Source organism: Falco peregrinus, chromosome 4 (assembly GCF_023634155.1).
Source record: "Falco peregrinus isolate bFalPer1 chromosome 4, bFalPer1.pri, whole genome shotgun sequence".
NCBI classification, from domain to species: domain Eukaryota; kingdom Metazoa; phylum Chordata; class Aves; order Falconiformes; family Falconidae; genus Falco; species Falco peregrinus.
The window spans coordinates 45,572,572-45,594,743 of record NC_073724.1 but is presented as its reverse complement, the minus strand read 5'-3'; the positions used below and the strand labels follow the sequence as shown (position 1 = coordinate 45,594,743).

Genomic DNA, 22,172 nt, shown 5'->3' with positions numbered 1-22,172 from the left:
CCCTCTAGTTAGAAGTTCTTTTTCTTTTTAAAAATTAAAATTAAAAGAACCCTCATCTGCATACACTAAATCTTGGCTTGTTTTCTGCTTTATGACGCGCTGCGTTGGGCAGCAAACACCTGGCGGGAGCTCTGTGGGGTACGAGATTTGGCATTCACCACGGGGCTGAGGGGTCTCTTGCCTTCTCCCCAACGCAGCCGTGCAGCCCTAAGTGGTGTGGGAAGAAAGTAGATGCCAGGTTTCTATGGATGAAGATTTTTTTTATAAAATTTCAAAGGGGGAGGTTTGCATTTGAGAGGAAGGATCGGTTGGCCTCTGACCAGGCTAAATGTTAAAACTTCTCAAATATATCAATGACTTCCCTTTTAGGGGGTTCTTTTTTCTAGTTGGGGAGCGCGAGAGCATTGGGCCTTTTTAGTTTTTGCTTTGTTTTGTTGTTCTTGTGGGGTTTTTCTGACTGAAAGCACGCCTAGGGCAGGGCAGGCGCAGCCGCAAGGGCAGCGGGGCAGGAGGGTTCGCGGGTGTGTGTCCCCCTCCGTTTGCGTTCCCGGCCCCCCGCCACTGTGGCCGTTGCCAGCAGGGGGCGCTGCCGCACCGTGGGGGGCCCCTCGGCCGGCGGGGGCGGGGATCCGCGCGCAGGCGCGGGGCGCGCGGGGCGGGCTGGGGCGGGAAACGCGGTCCCGCGCTGGAGCGGGGCCAGGCCGCGCGGCGCCGCAGGTAGGGGCTGGGGGCGCGGCCGCCGCGCGCGGGGCCCCCCGGCCGTTCGTGGCGGTTGGGGCCGCGGCGCCCCGCGGTGCGGGGGGGGGGAGGCGCCGCAGCGGGAGCCGGGCTCTGCGTGGGCGGGCAGGCGCGTACGAGGTGGCGGGGACTGCGGTCAGTGGTGCTCGCCGGGCTGCGGCCGCGTCCCGTGCGGCTGATCCCCTCAGGGCGTCGGGTGCCCCCCCCCCGGGGGGCAGCTTCCGGGGCTTTGGGGAGCGGCCCCGGGGAGCGGCTGCGCGGCCGTGGCCAGGGGCGCCTCTGCCGTCCCCAGGCCCCCGCGTGGCCTTAGGGCCTTTCCGTTGTTTTGGCGTCTCCGTGCTCCGCAGCGGGTGCGGGAGCCGTTGCGATCCCGAGGGCGGAGGGCGGGGGCTCAGCCCTGCCGGGAGCGGCGGGGGGCGGCGGTGCCTGCCCCGGGACTGCCGGTGCCTCGAAACCTGCCTTGTGCTCCCGGCACAGCGTTTGATTGCACCGAGAGACGCGGCTTTATCGCCCTCCCCGCGCACAGCCCCAGCAGCAACATCAGCCGTAAAAAGTGAAAGCGTACGGGAACGGGCTTCCTCAAGCCGCCCTGTCAGTTTCCGCAATAAAATTGTTATGAGATCTGTCTGTGGTGCTTGCAAAATCCGCGTTAACTTTGATTGCTTTAGTCGTAAGAAATAAGAATTTATCTGTTATTTGCTCCGTTTTCTGTAGCAAACATGAAGGTGATCACATGTGAAATAGCGTGGCATAATAAGGAGCCTGTTTACAGCTTAGACTTCCAACATGGAGCTGATGGGAAGATCAATCGGTTGGCCTCAGCAGGTGTGGACACAGCCGTTCGTGTAAGTTTCAAACCTGTTTGCTTTGGTTTCATAAGGCGTTCAGAGTAAGAAGTGGCTCCTTATCCAGGGTATTGGATGATCAGCTGGTGCGTGGCACCAGTGGTGGATGGTTTAGGGAAAGAGTGCAAGGTTGTACAGCTGCGTACAGAACGGCTGCTTGCATTGCAACCTTGAGTTCTGCTGCTGAGTGTTGAACTGTTATTTTTAGAAAACTACCTGCATTGACTGTTGGGTGACATTCATGAGTAGTGCAGAGCTAGGGCACAGTCTGGTGAGTCAGTGGAAAACAACTGCGTTTAATTCCTTTACGTTCATCAATGTTGAATTTTATCTCCCATTCTGTAAGTAGTCACTCAGCAGTATAAGGTTTTTCTACAGCCCTTTTCACTTAACTTCAGACACATCTCGCCTAGCAAATGTTGTGTTGATGCTAGCAAACTTAGTTAACCAGTTGTTCATCCTTTTCAGAATCATTTATGAGAGTTGAATAGCACAAACTCCAAAATCTGTGGTTGTAGGAGTCACCTTTGCAAAATCAGGCAGTTGTTTACTGTCTTCTAAATTCTTAATGCACGTGAGGACTGTCCCCATCGTTCAGTGATCTCTTGGTTTCTCTGAAAGCCTTCGCCCTAGGTGGAAAGCTTTGGGAAATGAGTGCACTGGGTGAACCATGTTCTTTTTTATCTGGATGTTAGTCAACTCCTTAAATGAAGTTGATGGCCAAGTGAGGCACAATTTCCTTTGCAGAGAAATAAATTTTATTTATTTATTTACCAGCTTCTCTGTGTGGAAGGTCATAGTGGTCAGAGTTTTTCTGAGTCACCATTAGAGTACTTCTGAAAATATACATTTGCCACCCCTGTTTTTTGGAAGTGAGAGTGTGACAGAGTAGGCTACCCATCACTGCTGGGCTTTTCGTTTCACGTTTGAGTTCCTTTAGGTCACTTCACTGTCTGGACCTGGCGATTTCCTGTAAAAAAGCTTTTTTTGCTTGTTTACTAAAATCTCTACTGCTAACGTTTCAATTTGAGACAATTCTTCAAACTCATCCTGCAATTCCAGGTTCCAACCTGGGACCTTCCCTGTGCTCCTTAGTAACAAACTCTAGTGAAAAGAATTCATGTAGGTTCTCTGCTATGTGTGTATGTATCTGTCTATTTAGCTGTCTTTGCTTGGTAATTTTACATTTTAATTGCCTTTTGGGCCTGCTCATGTTTTGTCAGGCTTCCATCATGTATTTGAGGAAGAAATAAAAAATATTGTAATAAGGTTTTACTACCTGTGCAATAGGCTGAGACTAAGAATAAGGTTTTCTTTTGTATTACTACTGCATTTTGTTCTGAATGGGGAAATGCTCTGTTTTCTCAGAGAATTTGAGTTCTAAAGATCAGATTTATGCTTACATTTGGAACGCCTGGCTTGGGTCCAGTTTTGTTCCTCAGGATCCTCAGTGCAGTGTTTTGTAATATATGCCAGTGTTTCTTAAGGTATTTCTTAGCAAATTATTATGAATGGTGACTGCTGGGATATGTACAGGATTAGAATGCCTCTTTCTTTTGGCCATGGTAAATGGGATAAATGTCATTAAAAATCGGGGGTTTATTTCAGCAGCCTCAGCCAAAACTTTAGCCTTCCTCCCTGGCAGATTGACCTTTTACCTGATAGTATATGCGTTTCAGGGATTTTGGCTGTATATATAGATTACTGAATATGTATTTATCATATTTATACATATACATATCTTAGAACCAGAAGAATGTCAGTCATCTTTGACGTAAAAGATGCTGATGCTACATCTTCTTTTGGAGGACTAGTACATAAAGAGTGAAAACTGGCAGAAGTTACAGAGGTCTTAATTCAGGCTGCTTCATTGTTTGGTGATTCCTATTGAGGCCTGGTTGTTGGGATCTTTTGTTTTTTCTGAACTGAGGCTGCATCCAAGAGCAGATTATTTAAAACTCCAAATGGCATTTAGCTCTCTGTTGCCGTAGGCCTGTGATACAGGGACATAACAGTGTTGCTCTCATGGCTGAACCAATGCACAAGTAGAGCCGTAGGAGTGGTATCATTATGCACTGCAAAATTGACAAGTGGGATCAGGAATTCCTTAAGCCAGCATTGCTTGAAAAGCGTCCATATTGTGCAGCTCTCTTAATGCTGTGGTTCTGATCAGGGGGGAACTGGAATTATCATAATTCTTGCTCAGATCATCTGTTTCAAAACAGTAAATCTATTGATCTTTGCAGTATACTGCAGAACTCTGTAATTTGCTCCAGCTTCTAAAGAATGCTAATATGCAGGGGTTTTCTCCTGTAGTAATTGGGGGACTTTTCAGACATAATATGCAGTTGACAGATTTGTTAACAAGATACTGTAATTTCATGCTATTGAATCATTGTATTTAGAAGCTTGTCCAATACCTTTGAAGCTAGACGTTGTCAATGAATGAAGAGAGGGGGGTGGTGTGTGTGTGTTTGGGGTTTTTTAATTTATTTGAAATACCCAGTAATGTATTTCATCAGACTAAAAAAGTACTGCAATATAATTAAAGCTTGTGTTGGGTTGACCTTGCCTGGCCACCAGGTGCCCACCAAACTGTTCTATCACTCTGTCCTCAACAAGACAGAGAAAATACAATGGAAAAGCTCATGGGTTGAGATAAGGACAGAGAGATCACAATACATGTTGTGGGCAAAACAGACTTGACTTAAGGAAATTAAGAACAAGACTAAAAACACCTTCCACCCACCCCTCCCTCCCAGGGTCAGCTTCACTCCTGACTCTTCTACTTCCTCCCACTGAGCAGTGCTGGGAGACGGGGAACGGGGGCTGCAGTCAGTTCGTTAAATGTTTTCTCTGCCGCTACTTCCCCCTCATGCTGTCTCCACCCCATGGTGGAGCAGGGGGTCCCTCCCATGCGAGACGGTCTTTCACAAACTGCTATAATGTGGGTCATTCCCATGGGCTGCAGTTCATTGCGAGCTGCTCCGACGTGGGTCCTTTCCATGTGGTACAGTTCTTCAGGAACGGACTGCTCCAGCATGGATCCCCCATGGGGGTCACAGTTCCTGCCAGAAAAACTGCTCCTGCATGGGCTCCTTTTCACAGGCCACAACTTCTTCCAGGAGCCTGTTCCAACACAAGCTGTCCACAGGCTGCAGTGTGGATATCTGCTCCCCCATGGACCTCCATGGGCTGCAGGGGGGACAAGCTGTGTCACCGTGATCTTGTGTAGGGACTGCAGGGGAATCTGCTCTGGCACCTGGAGCACCTTCTCTTGTTCTTCAACTGACCTTGGTGTCTGCTGGGCTGTTCCTCTCACATTTTTCTTACTCTGCCTCACAGATGCTGTGCAGTGTCTTTTAGCCTTCTTAAATTCGTTATCACAGAGGCACCACCAGTGTCACTGATGGGCTTAGCTTTGGGCAGCGACATGTCTCTCTTGGAGCCAGCTGGAACTGGCTCTGTCCAACACAACATGGCCACAGTTTCTGGTGTCTTCTCACAGAAGCCACCCTTGAAGCCTCCTTCAGTTACCAAAACCTTGCCACATAAACACATTACACAGCTGTAGCTCACAGAGGGAAAATTTGTGGTGAAACTGCAGCTTTATCTCTGAAGGTTTCAGATACAAAGTTCAAAAAGACTGCCCAAGGCGTAAATTGTGGATTACTGAAGTGGTGCATATGTATTACATCTTGTTCCTGAAAATTGTCTGGAATGCTTTTGTAACTAGATATGGAAAGTGGAAAAAGGGCCAGATGGAAAAGCAATTGTGGAATTCTTGTCCAACCTCGCCCGCCATACCAAAGCCATAAATGTTGTGCGCTTCTCTCCAAGTGGTGAGATCCTAGCATCTGGAGGAGATGGTGAGAACGGCTTTTCATGTGTCTTATGCAAGATAATTTTTTAACTAAACATAATGCATTAACAAAGTGAGTGGGAAAGAAAGAAGCTTCATATGATTTCTTCTACAGATGCTGTTATTTTATTGTGGAAGCTGAATGATAGCAAAGAATTGGAGCCATTAGTTTTTCAGGATGAAGATGAAGCTCAGCTCAACAAGGAGAACTGGGCAGTCATTAAAACTTTAAGGTAACTTAATATTTTATTAGTTCGTTCTCTGTTCATTGTTTTTGATTCCCCAGTGGCTTTTATCATCTGCTACAGTCTTCTGTTCAGTATGTAGAACTTTAATGCTCTCTAAAATTTGCTTGCTCTATTATTCATCCTTTTATATTGTATTTAATGTTTTTTTGATACAATGCCAACCTACATCTGTTAAGGCAGAAGATCTGGCATTTATGTGACATAACTGATGCGAGCTGAAATTGGTTCCTTAGTTTTGCAGCTACTTAAAGCTTAGCAGAGAGGTATATGAAGTAAATGTGAAGTTTTATCTACTAGCTTTATAGTGGAAATTTTGATCATTATTATTAATGCAAAAAGCATCAGTAGATAAAATGATTCGTGCAGTTTTGCCCAATGATAGCTGTGAGGCTCAACCAGTCTCTTTCAACTAGTTCATTTTAATAGTTGAAACAAAAGCTGCATAATAAGGTATATTTTCAAGTGTACAATGATTTATAAAATATACACGCTGTGCTTCCTAAGACTAAGTATTAGCTGATAGTGGCTAAGGCATCAAACCACTGCTAGCAGTTGAACTACAGCAATGTTCTGTTCTCACCATCAGCTGAAGGCCGAAAAAAATTACTGGTTTTGGACTCGGAAATGCATGTTGAATGAGCAGTGCATATAACTACCTTGCTTTCAGTGTAGTATCTGTTAACAATTTTGGTCTCTATCTGTCTGTACTGATAATGCCATTAAGAATTGACACTTGTTTACAAAAAGTAACTCTGCTATCCGTAACTGCTACATTCCTTGCAGCTGCTGAGGTTTATATGAGAACAGTTTCAAAAGTGCTAGTGGGATCGCTTACAGCACCACATGATCGTTGAGGAGCATTGGAGTTAATCTCTTAAATCAAACAAACCGAATCCCCCTTCTCTAAACGTGGCATTGCAAATAGAATCCTAGAACCATAGAATGGTTTTTGTTGGAAGGGACCTTGAAGATCATCTAGTTCCAATGCCCCTGCCATGGGCAGGGACACCTGCCACCAGACCAGGTTGCTCAAAGCCCCATCCAGCCTGGCCTTGAACACTTCCAGGGATGGGGCATCCACAACTTCTCCAGGTAACCTGTTCCAGTGTCTCACCACCCTCACAATAAATAATTTCTTTCTAATATCTAACGTAATACCCCTTGTTCTGTAGCTACAATCCCTACTAAGAAGTTTGTCCCCATCTTTCTTGTAAGCCTCCTTGAAGTATTGAAAGGTCACTATAAGGTGTCCCCAGAGCCTCCTCTTCTCCAGGCTGAGCAACCCCCAAGTCTCAGCCTGTCTTCGTAGGAAAGGTACTCTGATCGCGTTCATGGCCCTCCTCTGGACTGGCTCCAACAGGTCCATGTCCTTTTTATGTTGGGGGTCCCAGAGCTGAATGCAGTACTGCAGGTGGGGGTCTCACAAGAGCGGAGTAGAGGGGTAGAATTCCCTGCGTTGACCTGCTGGCCACGCTTCTTTTGATGCAGCCCAGGACACGGTTGGCTTTCTGGGCAGTGCACAGTGCTGGGCCATGTTGAGCCCCAGGTCCTTGTCAGGGCTGCTTTCAAACCATTCTCCGCCCTGCCTGTATTGATATTGGGAGTAATAAAAATATTTGTTATTGAAGTTACCACACAGTATAAGTCTTCAAACAATAAGCAATAAAAATTGTTTTCAATTGGAGCCCTTCTAAGTGTTTCTGAATATCTTGCAATACTTGTTCAGCTATATCTAAATCAACCTTAATTTTCTGTTTGTTTATTGCTTTTCTGAAACCCATAAGTATGCAGGAAAGTTTTCTTGAATTGCAGCACTTCCTAATTACTTTGGTGTAGTATTTTATTTTCTGTTTGTACAAATCTTAGAAATGTTCATTTCCAGTTCTCTAGCTACAAATTCATAAATTACTTCAAATAGGTGATTTTCATTGTCTCTGGAAAAGACCTGTTGAAAAGTCAGGCTTATTTTGAATAGAAGTAGGATGTGCTTTTTTGAAATATTCTATCACCTTCTGAATATGGAAAGTTTTTTCAAAAGCTGAAATCATGCTGTTCGTTTTACTTCAGTGATACTTTATTTGCTACTTTTTTTAACCTACAAATTATAAAATTCCTGTTTACATGTAGCTGTTAATTTTTAAATTAATGATTTCTTTTCTGGTTTCTAGAGGCCACTTAGAAGATGTATATGATATTTGTTGGACCTCAGATGGAAATTACATGGCGTCTGCTTCTGTAGATAACACAGCTATAATGTGGGATGTCAATAAAGGTAAATGCTACGTTTATCCTTTGCGTCTGCAGTCCTGTTGGATGCACCTCATGGTATTTACCATAAGACTTGAAAGCATCTTTCTTTGTGATTGCTAGATTTCTGGGATTGTAAGGCAGATAGCCCAGCATATAGTGTATACCCTCAGGCCAGAAAAATCTACACATAAGTAACCTCTTCTCTTTGGAGTATTCAGGAAATAAACTTTAATTTTTTTTCTCCCCAAACTCCTAAACAAGCAGCTTGTATACTACTTACACCCCCACACACACCAACAAACAAACAAAACTCGATTATTATTTTTTTAGTAACTGCCTATCTAGGTAAAAAAGTAGGAAGCAAGCAGAGGATGCAGACTCCGTTTTGCAAGATGTAACTTTTTTTCTAGGCTCCACTAGGCAAACCACTTCTTTCTCATCCTAGTGCAGTGGAATTGTTTGTATTTGCCAAGAAAATCCCATCTAAAGAAGTTCTGGTAGTAACAGCTAGGTTAGATTGCTTTACAATGGCTTGATGTTTTCTTATTAACAATGTAATCGTTACTTTCACTTTTAATTTATTGTGGAAATACTTAACTTTCTCTAAAGTTAACTTTTCATCTTTTTATCTTTTACTATCAATAGTAAAAATACATAGGGCTGGCCCAGTGCAAAGAGAGCATCACTGGCTTAAGTTCTTGAGGTGCAAACTGTTGGCAGCTTACAGGGTATCCTGTAGAAATACCATTATGTGTTTGCTCTGTTCATACACTTTTCTTAGACATCTGTTGTTGGCCAGTGTTCGAAGCAGAATAGTGCACCAGAAAGGCTTCTGTTGTTGTGTAATCCACTACTATTCAAAACAAAGTGTTTTGAGAGTTATCTGTTACTGTACCTCATCACAACGCTTTGTGTCTGTGACACTGAACTATGGAATATCAGTGGGGTCAGAGAGCTCATGCCTTTGAGACATCATGACAGAATAAGCTGTGGAAGAACATGAGTTAGCACTGCTGTAGAATTGTTTCTGAAAGCTACCCACATGTAAGCATCAGTGAACAAGTGTGTAGTCTATTTTTTTCAATGTTGGCTCAGCAGAGTGGATGACTTTATACAACCACTCAGCTGGAAGCTGTGTTTTAATGCTGGAATTTCTGCCTCGATGTTCAGCTAAATTCAGTTAACTTGAACAGTATGCTAGACTTGCCTGAAAAGTTTTTTTCTAAATCGCAAAGTTTTGAAATAATTCTGTTTTGAAATATACTCATCTTGCACATTGAGTACCTAAGCCAAGCTGCTTATCTGAGTTTGATTGTAGGGAACAAGCCATAAACTGGAATGTCACAGTTTACTGTACTTGTGAAGATTCTAGAAATAAAGCAACTGTTTCTGATATTCTTATGGGGTAGTAAACAGTTTGTATGTTTAGAAGATTATTTCTGTAAATTTTGAAATGTTTTGTCTTGGTTTATTTCTGAAATGAAGAAATGTTCTAAAACACATTTAACTTTAGAATCTAAAAACTGTTTGTAATTTCAGGACAGAAGGTTTCAATATTAAATGAACACAAGAGTTATGTCCAAGGAATAACCTGGGATCCTCTAGGCCAGTACATTGCAACTCTGAGTTGTGATAGGTGAGCTGTTGGTCTAAGTATTTTGTCTCAGTGTTCTTTCTTACTTGAGCATGGATTAAAACCAAGTTTATAGGATAAATGTGATTTTTCTTTTTGTTTTCTTCAGGTTGTTCTGTAAGAACATTGATGTGAAAGTAAAATGATACTTCAGTTAATCTTTCGATTGTGGTAAATGGTTCCTGAAGTCTGAGTGTCCTCTCTAAGCAGCAAATAATTTTTATAGATAAAAGTAAATATTTTACATTAAATATAAACAAAAAAAAATATAGACATTTTTCATCTGGAAGTAAGTTTTCATGGTATTGATCATTAGAGATATCAAATATATCTTAAGAGAGTGCTGCATTCTCTGGTTGTTAATGGTAATGAGCTAGCAGGTTCATCCTTGTACTTTTACATAAAGATATAAACAGGTTAAGAAATCGGTTAAAATGTTTTTCCACTGATAGCTTTCTTTTGCCCTTTTGCTCCCTCCATCCCCAACAGTTTTGTAAGTGATGTCATTGGGAAAGCTAAATGCACACTTCATAAACTTGGCTCTTGTCAGAACGTTGAGTGAGCTTAAACTGTTTAGGGCATGTGTGCTGCTCTGAAGGGGTTTGCAGCTGGCTAATAAATGCATGTCATCTGGCACCCACTGCAAAGAAAATGGCTGTAATAGTGGAAAAGTAGTTTTGATTTAAGATTTGCAATAGGCTCAGAAAAACGGTAAGTTAATGGCAACTGTGTCATTATGAGCCTCTGTCTTCTGATAATCAGTTATGTGAGATTTGTGTGCTTTTATTAAAATGAACAGCAGTGAAACACAGGTAGTAGAATAATGCGTAACTTTTTCTTGGAGTGAAGTTGCGAGCGAGGGCATGAACTAATCTGAAGAGGGGAAGTCTCTCACCCCCTCAGGTTCCAGATGCTTTTCTGTAAGGTTAGGGAATAGCATCAGCTCAGTGAGGGTCTAATGGAGCCAGGCCATTTACTAGGACTTGGGCACTCAGTAGCCCACGGTGGGGAGACCTCTTCACTCTTTTGGCAGACCATCTTAGCTGTGTGATGTCCAGAGCCAGTAGTTCCACAACAGTCTCAAGCTGTCTGCCACAGCCTCACCTATTTTTTCTTCCTAGCTTTGTGCGGGATTCCTTGTGGAGCTCTTTCAGCACATTAAATCAGCAGAAAGCTGTCTGGGGTTTGTGTTAGGTTGGTTTTCTGCCAGCATAACAAACCAACATAACTCAGTGAAGGTCAGAGCTAGCAGAAGGGAAGGGGTGGTGGGACAAACAGTTGGGTTTGCTTAGGCTACTTACTGTTTTAGTGAAATGAAGTCAGGGGAATTCCAACATTCTGTACAGAGTCATACCCAGTTTTTGTTTATTCCAAAGGAAACTGAAGCATAGAGATGTAGCTAGTTGTCTTTGAGGTCAGTTCCCACTCTGCAGGAACATACTGACTACCACAGCACAGGTAGGAATGGTGCGGCTGTTGACTGTCCACTGATGCCCATGTTCCTCCACAAATGTGTATGCTGGTACTTCACAAACCTTACTGAGTCAAGTAATTGACAGTGATTCATCGGTTATTTAGCCATCAAAACATGTCCCCCCAGTGGTGTCTCATGAACAGAGTTAAAATTAATGTTTGGGAGTCCTGACTGGCAGGTGAGGTCCTGTAGCATCGTGTGAAACTTTGGGTGAAAGGAAGCTGCTCATAGCTAACTGTGCTCTCCACCATGTAGGATCCTGCGAGTATACAACACACAAACCAGGCGCGTAGCCTTCAATGTTACCAAGATGCCATCTGGATCAGGAGCTGAAGGAGAGGTATGTTGTTCTGCTGATGATGGTACTGGAGAACGTGCTGGGTACTATTTTAGATGAGTTGTTGCATTCTATGAAACCATAGGGTCAAATATTTTCCATTCAAGTAATCCATGTATCAGATGTTTTTGCCTCTACCTCACCTTTGCATTTTGTAGATAGACCGCTTCAGAGTTCCTCGAGCATTACAGAAATAAGAAAGTGCATTGACTGCTGCTATTATCTCTTGCAAGTTCAGCTGGTTAAAGTAGTAACACAATGTCTTTGGCTGTATATGGTAAAAATAGTGTGGAAAAATAGTATGCATAGTGAATTCTTAATAGGATAAACTTCAAACATTGTCAGTAGCTGTAAGCTTATTAATGGATATGACATAGCAATAATATTTTAAAGTTAGCAGGCTGAAATTTTCAAAAAAGAAGTCTGATTTTTAGGAAAAATATGAATTAGGGAAAATTCAGGACATTTTCTCTAACCCGAAGAGGGAAAACAAAGAGCTCTTTTCCCCCAAACAGTTCTAAGTGATAGTAAAATCACACCTCCAAGCTGGCTATAACCTTTTTAATTCCTTCTATTCCTTTTCTTTTTTTTGTGAAAACATTTGTAACAGTTTTATAGAGACTAAAGAACAGGCCTGAGAAAGGGCATTTTGCCATTATAGAAGTTCTCTTTAAAACTCTAATACTAGAGTTAAAATTAAATGCCTAAGGAACAGGCTTTTACGTTAGCTGTTAAATAGTGTCGTTCTCCAGGTTATTACTATTTTTTGATTACTGGTCTAATGTGACTGCTCCTGGAGTGTTTTGATTAGTAGCTGAAGAGGGATCAAGGACTATTTTTCTTAGCTGTGAAGAATTTATAGCACGGCAGAAAGCAAAGATTGAAGGAGCCATGTTTTTTAAAATGTTTTATTTTAAAAGTTCCATCAGGTTGGATTGTACAACTGGATGATTTTTCTCACTTGCATTCCAGCTGACATGTTCGTGGCATTTTACACAATCATAGTTTCAATGTTACAGGCTAGGAGCTATCGGATATTTCATGATGACAGCATGAAGTCATTTTTCCGCAGGCTCAGTTTTACTCCTGATGGCTCCTATTTACTCACTCCAGGTATGTGAGAACGTGTACTGTAACTTACATTGTATCTATTATGCTCTAGTTTGCATCTGCATCAAGATTGCTTTCAGACTGCTAGGGGATGCTTATTTATCTTAATTATGCCAGTCCTCATTTTTCCTGTTGAGGAAAATAAGACTCCACAATCATCTTCCATTAGCAGTCCAGAACATCAGCTTTCTCATGTATTTATGGCCTTTTTCTGAACTGAAACATGTAAATTGCAACAATATAGCTCTGTTAAAATAGAAATGAAGAATAATGAGTGGTTTCTTTTGACTGGTCTCTGTTTGTATCTTTCCTTAAAGAACATTCAGCAGTCATAGTAAAAATAACATTGCAAGGAGGGGATCAGTTTGCCCATATAAGCACTGCTTTTATAGATGTCTGGCAACATCAAAAAGAAGCTTTGAGGGGGAAGTATATAAGGGAAACAAAAACAGCACTAAATAAATATTTGGGATGCCTTTTTAAGTTGTGTTCAGGTTGCACAGCTCTTGCCCAAGTGACGAGCCTAATTCCTGAGATGTAGAATGTTTATGGACATAAAGTGTGTACTCAGTACCTTTTTGAGTTGATGAGTAATGTTTTAACCTTTATTTTTGCAGCTGGCTGTGTTGAATCAGGAGAAAATGTGACAAACACCACATATATTTTCTCCAGAAACAATCTTAAAAGGTAGAGTTTAATAAGATAGAAATATATTTTTATTAAAAAAAATAAAAATCAAATGCTGTTTTCTGAAATACTGATTCTTTATAAAAGGCCCGTGGGTCACCTGCCATGTCCTGGAAAGGCAACTCTTGCTGTTCGCTGCTGCCCAGTCTACTTTGAGTTAAGACAAGCATTTAATAAAGGTACTGTAAATCCTTCAGGGAGTATGATTTTATAGCAAATATGTGAAAAGGCCAGTGTTGCTGTTTACTGTTTTATGCCCCTAGCCTTTTAACATTCTGTTAAGATAGTGTTGTACCACATCTTAAAAGCTGTTTCCTGATTCTAAGACCCTGAACTCACCTTAAGTACTTTGTGAGTAGCTTTTGATATAGTGGATAAATGTTCTTATTTGGCCTCTTAGGCTACAGAAACACTGTTTAATATTTTTCTTTAACTTTTAACCATTTTGTGTGAGTAAAAATAAATAACTTGGGTTAGCACTAAAGGAGTGACCTAGTGAAATATTTTCTGTAAGTCTCAACTACCCACATCACAGAAGCACCAGAGAATTGGTGTAGTTTGCAACAGCTGTTGATGTTTATTTAAGGAAGGCAAACCTGAACAGTGCTGGTGTTACTGGCCAGAACAGGAATTCTGAGGTGGGGAAAGGATTGTATGAAGTTGCATAACAACTTACCTGAAACTGAAATCCAGCTTTATTGTGAGCCCAGTGGGTCAAAGAGTGTTTATATTTAAGACCGGTCTTACTCTGGTGACGGGGCAGAGCTTTGCTCCTTTCTTTAGAGGGTCAATTTGTAGTATTCCTTACAGGATTTACGGATTACCTGTTATGTTACGTATCTTCATCATGATCTTTAGATCCGCTGTAATGGCGTGTTGCAAAGTAAGGAGCTAAGTGTCTGCTGTTGGTCTCTGTAGCTCCTCTAATGGGGTGTTTAGTTTCTGTAGCATGCACCCAGAAAAGTGAAAAATCTATGGTAGTTTAGAAATCTATAGATGTGAGTACATTATGTTAATGGCCTGTCTGTTTTTAGTGCATAGCTTCCATAATCATTGTAGAACTGAACGGGAGCTCTGTACGCTAGGAATTTCTGAAAGCCGCTAGCTAGCATTCAGCTTCCAGTGGAAGTTGGAATGATGTGGCCTTACAAAGAATTAATGCTGCAGTGAAAAGACAAGCTAGGTGCTGAACCCAAGATAACACAGTTTTGACTGAGTCATACAGAATATAATGTCATAGTATATATTTGTCATAACCTTGACTTGCAATGTATCACTAAGGTGTGTTTGTTTGGACTTTAATACTAAAGTTCATATAAAAAGGCAGAAAATTTTCAGCTGGAAAATGTATTACAAACTTTACAAAACAAAATAATAGCAATCCAGATGGACAAAGTTTCTGCCAATTTCTCTCTCCTCAGCTAACACAATAGAAGGCAAACTACAGGCAACAGAAATGTTAGTGCTTGACATTAAACTTCACATTTTATAGAAGTGCTGTCTTAGCCATTATCTTGATACTAATTGATAATGTAATCTTTGTTTAGATTCATGACTAAGCTAGTGCAGTTACTACCTTATAGTAGATGCAAGAGAGAATTCTCAATGTGTTCATTTCTTTGCATTCTAGATGAAATCAGTCAGAAAGCATCCCCTGCTCTATTTAATCTGCCCTATCGATTGGTGTTTGCTGTTGCTTCAGAAGATTCTGTGCTTTTTTATGATACTGAGCAGTCCTTCCCCTTTGGTTATGTTTCTAACATACATTATCATACCCTGAGTGACATTTCATGGTAGGTAATTGTTGTATTCTTAAAATTTGTTGAGATGGGGAAATGTCTTTTTTACATGTTGAAGTCCTGCACAACATCTTGTATCTTGCTTTATTTTTGTCTCATGACACACATGTGGTCACTGTCATCACAGTGTCTGAACAGCAAGCCACTTATTTTTTCCCTGTAAGCCAGAGAATGACTGCTCTTTCTCAGTTGGGAAACAAGGTGCAAGCATCCTGGGAACAAGTAAATGGAGTTTTTTCTGAAAGTAAAGCACTATGTGCCCCTGAAAAGTACTCATTGTTCAGGCAGTGTAACTGATAATGAAGTTATATGGAGGTTTTGGAAGTCATCTCTCAGAGTTCAGGTATCTGTATCCTGGCCAAATTCTGTTTTATCTGCACACTTCTGCTCGGTGGTTCTTGATGTATGGGACAAAATAATTTTATCTGACTTGATATGGGGAGTCAGAACTGGAGGTGAAAACTGAACCCAAGTGTTGCAGTCAGGCCCCAGCCCTTTGCTTCTTCTCTCATGCCTTTCTAGCCCATATACCTAAGCTGAGGACCACATGGAAGCTTCTTTTTCAAAAAAATCGTAATTGATGCTCAGACATTGTGAAAACCATTGTGTGTCAGGAGGAGGGGAGTGAAAGAGAATAGAAAATAAAGTGGTTTTAATCAGTGATAGGCAGACACTACTTGGTGAAATGGGCACAAAGAACCATTTAAGTGAGCACCATGGTGATTCTGATCACTGCCTCTGCTTAGTACAAGGAGCACAGCCAAAGAGCTTGAACAGCTCTATTGGTCTGAATGAGGAGATTTCAGCAATATTTCAGAAACTGTGGCTAAAGATTTGTGTACCTGCAATTGAACCATACTTCGCGGCAGCTCAAGTGCATGCGGGTGCTGGCAGCAACATATTACAGGTGATCACAGACACCACCAGAGAGATTGAATTGGATGTGAAGGCCAGAATTGAAGATCTTTTGAACTGGATGTCTTTCACTTGACTGCAGTTTCACTTAAATGTATGCATGTACTTGGGGAAGGGAGAAGGAAAAGACAGGTACAGCATGTGTTATATGGGCGGGGGGGGGGTCGTGTGTGGGGGGGTTGAAGAAAAGTTCTGACCTCTGACCTTTACTTTTAATGGGAAAAAAAATAATCACAAATAGGTCCAGCGATGGAGCTTTTCTTGCTATTTCTTCCACGGATGGATACTGTTCATTTGTTACCTTTGAGAGGGATGAACTGGGAATACCACTGAAGGAGAAGCCACAAATAAATGTCAGGACTTCTGGTGCATCGGAGAAGAAAGTGAAAAAGAGCCAGTCACACAAAGTCATTTCCTCAGGCCCGAGGCTGACAGAGGGGACTTCTTCCAGCAGGGTCACTGATCCCAGCACTCTCACCCTCCAACCTAGAACACCTACAGCTGCCGGTAAGGACTTGCCTTCCACACCTGTTGGCATAAAAAATGTTCCAGTCTCATCCTCAGACGAGAGGAAAATCAGCCAGCCAGCCAGCCAGAGCGCTAAAGTAAACCAGCCCAGGAGGATTACTCTCAACACTTTACAAGCATGGAGCAAGACGCCAAGGTGAGATTTATATTGCTGTTTCCAGTCATAAATACGAAGGCCAAGACAAGCTGTGCTTGTGCTACATTTAAAGGTTGAGGTTTAAACATAAATTCCCAGCCCTGTGTCTTGGTGGTAGCTGTCTTGACATGGAACTTTTTGTTCCAGTTGTACTGCAACTGAAAGGTCAAAATGTCTCCTGAATCTTAAAACAGACAAAATATAAAAGCTGTACGAAATGTGAGGCAGTAGCAAAGTTAATCTGACCATTACACCTTGACCATATGGAAGTAACAGGTGTCTGTCTTCTGGTCCCATTTTGTCTACGAAGATGGTACCTGAAGCCTTCAGCTGACAAGAATTATTTAAAGGCCCTTCTGACAAGAAATATTTTAAGAAAAGTGTAAGTCTAGACAGGCCCTCAGTGTTCAGTCATGGGTGTGGGACTTACGCCTTGATTGAGGTTATTTCCTAAGGTGAAAATCTAGGTCTTTAGAAACTGACTGTAATTCTTTCTTGGTTATCAGACAGCACGCGATATAAGATAACAAGCTGGTGTGCAACAGTAAGGAGGCAGCTACACAATTAGAGATCTAGACTTTGTCAGCAAAACAAGGCTATTTTAGAATTAAAGGTGACTATTATAACTTCTCATGGGAATGTTTTAATTAGTAGGTGGCTAGGGAAGAAGTGGTGAACAAGAAAGCAGGATAGTGGATTTCATCAACAACCACAAAGAAAAATCTTGGAGATGATGGCTTTCTCTTTTTTTTCACCAGCATTTATCTGTACTGGAACTAACAAGTCAGAGGGTTGTAGGTAGTTGAAAGTGACTTTTGCCAGGATGGTGAGTTGACTGATGGAGCTAATTAATCTTTTTAATTTTGAGACGGAGAAAAAATAATCATATTAACTGATGGTACCATGAGTGTCATCTTGTAGTAGCGTGCACGGTGCTGCTTGTGACTGGGGTTTTTATTGGCTCAATCTTCTGCTGCTTTTGTGCTTCATTTTTAAGTGCCACCAGAAGAGAGTCAGCGGAAGAAAAGAGATTTACGGTAATTGCTAGTGGACCTCAGTGGGCAAAAGAATTCCCTAGAGCATTATGAATCTAAAGTGTTAACATGGGCATGGCTAGGGAATAGTAAGTGTAGCCAGTCTTAACTTTAAAATATTTGACCAAGATACTGTGCTCTGAATGTGAATGTCAGCATTGTGCCACGTATAACATACACAGTAGTACTTCCTAGTGGAAAAGATCACTAGTGGTATTTCAAGTACTTCTGAAAAATGCTGTATTGAACATACAGCAAGAAGAAAAAATACATGGTAAAATGTCTGAACTGCATTTAAATTTAACTGATTCTATCTAGAGTAAATCTTTAAATAAAGTATTTGTGGAAATGATGGCTTTAAAGCAATTGAACTGTTTCTGCTCTTTTAAAGGAGAGTAAATTTGATTCCACTGAAGCAGGATACACCAACCTCTGTGTATACAGATACAGTTCCTGTACCTCCTTCCTCAGAACAGGAACATGGTAAGCTTTTGTGGCAGTTAATGCCCAGCAAAGTCTTTTGCCAATCAGTTCTTTCCAATACAGACTTCTGTTCTAAGCTATAAGCTTGTAACATGAGCACAATCAAGCACACACCTAAACCTAGCTGCAGATCCTAAAGTTTCTTCATTGTTTTGGTGTGTTTGAAAAGTGCTTTTGACAATATGAAATGTGTTCTCACTGTGGTCAGTCTTGGGCAGCTGCTTATGTGACAATATGTCATTACAGTTCTTATAGTAATGGGTGCATTAGCTAACACTGAAACCAAGAAGAGTAAAGTCACTTGGAGGTAATGTTCTCCAGGTCCTACAGATGGGTTTTAAAGACCCTTGTACCTTCAGCACATCATTGTTTTAGAAGCTGGACTCTCTCAAACGGGGGTTAGATTATTTTTTTTTTGGTGAGTGCTGAATTGTTTGTGAATTCAGCAAACCAATTTCCTTTCTTAATCTGGATTTCTTTAGCTTAAATGATTTTCCTATCTGCCTGTTTCAGAAAGGCTATTACCATCTGATGACAGTCTTCAAAATCCCCCAGCATCAAAACGTCCTAGAACTGAGGAAGTGTCTCTTCCTACATCTGAAGATCAGATCAGCTGTGATTCAAGCAAATAAAGGCTGAGCTTTTAGTAGACTCTTCACAGGCTGAAGGCGATGCAGCCATATTTGAGGGTGCATTTCTTTTTGCAAATATTGAATCCTCAATTCCTGATAAAAGTACCATATGCGTATTTGACATAGTGCTGTGGAGAAAGAAACTGGCAGTAGAAGACACAGGTTTCAGGAATGTAGCTTTGCAGAAAAGGAAATAGTTGGGAAGTAACTTCTAAGTACATTTCTACTTCTTGAAGACAGCATTGTTCAAGAAATGCCACAGCTTAAGGAGATCAAGCAAATCTGGGTATTGAAAAAACATACAGTAACCTAAGACTCTCAATCGAAGTCCCTACGCTGATGTTTATACAGTATTATGTCTTCCAGTAACCTGTCTGGCAAAAGAATAAAATTTCTAACAGTGTAAATGCATTTATAATGATTTGATGTGGTTGAAGACAAAAAAAAAAAAAAAAAAAAAAAGAAAAAAACACCCAAACATTTTTATTCAGGCACCTTGGCTTTAATGTTTAGCAATGTGCAAAATAATTCATCCTTTCCAGTACTTGTGGGTACAAAATAATTCATCCTTTCCAGAACATGTGGAATGGAAGCTGATGTTCACATGCTCTAAATGCAGCAGCATACTCATACGATTGAAACGTAAATCAGAACTTGTAACTGCAAGGAACAAGAAAGCAAAGGAAGAAACCCTCTGATGACCTGTTACAAGCATTAAAGAGCAGAAGAAAGTTTTAAACTGTTTAAGTCCTGTATTTGAAAAAAAAATGCAGACATGAGATTTTCCTGAGGCAGCAGGATTTGAGTGTATACAGTAGAAGATTCCCCTTTTTTATTTTTTCCGAATCTTAACTCTCTTTAGCCAATAAAATACAAATCCAGTGTATGCTAAACTTGGAAAATTTGATTTCTTTTTAGCATTTAATACTTGTACTAAACATTTAGCATATAATAACTGAACCAAGACCTGTAGATTGAAAACAATGAGACCAAAGTATTTGAAAATCACTACAATGGATTTGCTATGGCATGCACACTTAGCTTCCTGAAGTAGAATGCTCAGCCATGGTATTCTGAGCTCATTCACTTATTTTTATTTAACGTCATGGACTTGATTGTAATAAGTAAGATAATTCTTAAAATGTGAGTAGTCATTCTAGCTAATGATAGCATGTTGAAGTTTTAAACAATTTTCTCTCGTGATTTAGGCTATTCTATCATTTGAAGTTCCACAACACACAGGAGGGGAAAGCTGCAGTTTATATTGAAGCTTTTTGACTTTCTGTCTTCCCTGGATTTGTTTTTAAGCTGTGTAATTTACTCAGTATTTGTTTTCTGTCAGGTTCTGAAAAAGTGAACTAGTACTTCAGAAAAGCAGAAATACAAATCTTTCAGAAGTGTTTAGTAAAAATTTCATGGGGAGGAAGTATTAACAAATACCTATGTCAGTGTTTCTGGCAAATGAATGAAGTGTGTTGCCTACAATTTCAACAGAAATTAATAAGCAGAGTTATAGGAAACTATCTTTGCTTTAACCACTGAGGTGAGGATGGAGCTTCGTTAGACTTACCCAAACCTGGGTTTTCTTCTAGTGAAGAATATAAAGACTTTATTACTAAGCAAAGCCACATCTAAAACTGTTTTTTTCCCAGAAAGTTTATAGAGGTACCTAAATTAAAGTTCGTAGAGATACCAGAATTGATAGCTGAAGCAGATACTTGTAACTAACATGCCTTGTTGGACTTGCTATTGTCCAGCCTGAGCTGTAAGAACATTGGTATTTCATCTTTCTGTAGGACAGTAACCCACTTAGTACCGTACTGCAGTGTTTTGTTTTATGCACAGCAAAGTATCCTTTGAATTCAGACTTACACTTCTAAATACTAATTGCAGAGCTATCCTGATAGATATTTTTAAATCTTTTTGTACCAGTGTATTTCAATGTAAACTACACTTTTTGTTGAAGACTAGTAGGTTGGATATATTATTTTAGTCTGACTGGCTGGTCTCTGTGGTCTTCACTCTTCAGATGCAATTCATTGTATTAATCTCATACTGTAACCATTCAGGTGGCATCCGCCTGGTACTTTATAGAGTTGACCAACTTATTTTTTCTCTGCCTTGCTATCTAATAGGCACTGTAAAGTTAACGTGGCTTTCACTGCTGCCATTTTCACATCATGATCTCCATCAGAGTGCTCTGCCTGGTATTTTGTCTTCCCTAATAGGAATTTTTTTCCCTTTAGATCTTGTTGTCTTTTGCCACTATGATTTCCTACTTCTCTGCTGATTCTGTTACTTACTGCTTTGTCAAAATTATATGGCACTAGGTTTCTAACATTTTTCTATAAATGGATGCCATCATTCCTGTAATAAATTACTATCTTTAACACTGACAGTCAGAACTGGATTCCTGGATTTTGTGATCTCTTTTTCAGTCTCCAGTGGGCCATTCCCCCATAACGTTAACACTTAAAGACACTGAAAACTATTCTCACACTGTTCCTAGAAAGTGGGTTCATGTTTTGTTCTCAGTCATGCGCTAGACTCTGCTCCAAGAAAGAACATGCCCATTGCTATTTCAGTTCTTTCTTGACTGCTTCATAAGGTGATGTATTGCATAGACAATTATTCTTTCAGGGACATTCTTTAGTCTAGGTTTGACTTGAATGTTATTTTAATTGGCCAGCTGAATTGTTCATACTTCAAATGGACCCTGAGTTCATATTCTAACTGTGGATATGGTGTAGGTGTTGTCATCTTAGTTTGTTTTGCTCATGCCTTGTGTGATGATCTTATGCGCTCTGTCTGTTACCATGTTTGTACCATATTGATGAGACAGCATTATGGAAGAGTGCCCTATCTGCATCTTTCAACCTCACAGCAGTAAGAAGAGGGAGCTGAACTCATAGAATTGACTCAAGTAAGAGGCAGCAAATTACTGTTAAATGGGGAGCCATGAAACTCCTCACTAGGGGTGTCCAAGACCTGCTCCCATCAGCACCTTTGGTACCAGCTATACCCATATCCTGCAGGCCAGTCCAAAACCTAAACCCAAAAACCCCCAAAAACACAGTTGCACAAAGTGATTTCCACAGGCTTTAAGCTTGCAGAGGGGACTGCTTGAGCAGGGGCGGTTGGACCAGATGACCTCCAGAGGTCCTTCCAACCTTACCCATTCTGTGAATGCTGCAGTTTGCAGTTTGGCATAGTTTGAATGAGCAAGTGATTTAACGCTTAAGATGGAGAAGTTACTTACCAGTCATGGGGGATCCATTGTGAGGTCCTCATGTGCTGTTTCTTCCCATCTTCTTCTGAATCACATGGATTTTGCATAAGTGCATGAAGCATAATGAGAGGTGGGGAGTAGTTGTATCCACTACAGCTACTGCACAGATGAAGTCTTCTGCATTGTCTGATAGTGTAAATATCTATGTGGACTATGTGTCTTGCAGAGTTCA

General features: G+C 41.0%; 1 protein-coding gene across 1 annotated transcript; it reads left to right on the top strand.

The window, feature by feature from the left end:
* The first annotated feature begins 669 nt into the window (after positions 1–669).
* CHAF1B (chromatin assembly factor 1 subunit B) lies at positions 670–21,109 on the top strand. Its single transcript, XM_055801828.1, has 14 exons — positions 670–717; positions 1,453–1,583; positions 5,320–5,452; positions 5,561–5,678; positions 7,862–7,965; positions 9,483–9,579; positions 11,306–11,390; positions 12,407–12,500; positions 13,115–13,184; positions 13,272–13,363; positions 14,815–14,977; positions 16,140–16,562; positions 17,988–18,079; positions 18,593–21,109. The coding sequence occupies exons 2-14, from the start codon at positions 1,458–1,460 to the stop codon at positions 18,709–18,711; spliced, it is 1,716 nt and encodes a 571-aa protein (XP_055657803.1). The 5' UTR covers positions 670–717; positions 1,453–1,457; the 3' UTR covers positions 18,712–21,109.
* Positions 21,110–22,172: the final 1,063 nt, after the last annotated feature.

Bases quoted from the DNA above. Each gene is read 5' to 3' on its own strand.
- CHAF1B (XM_055801828.1), top strand. From the start codon at position 1,458: ATGAAGGTGATCACATGTGAAATAGCGTGGCATAATAAGGAGCCTGTT. The intron at 5,679-7,861 runs GTAACTTAATAT...TCTGGTTTCTAG, and splicing joins GCAGTCATTAAAACTTTAAG to AGGCCACTTAGAAGATGTAT. The intron at 14,978-16,139 runs GTAGGTAATTGT...AATCACAAATAG, and splicing joins ACCCTGAGTGACATTTCATG to GTCCAGCGATGGAGCTTTTC.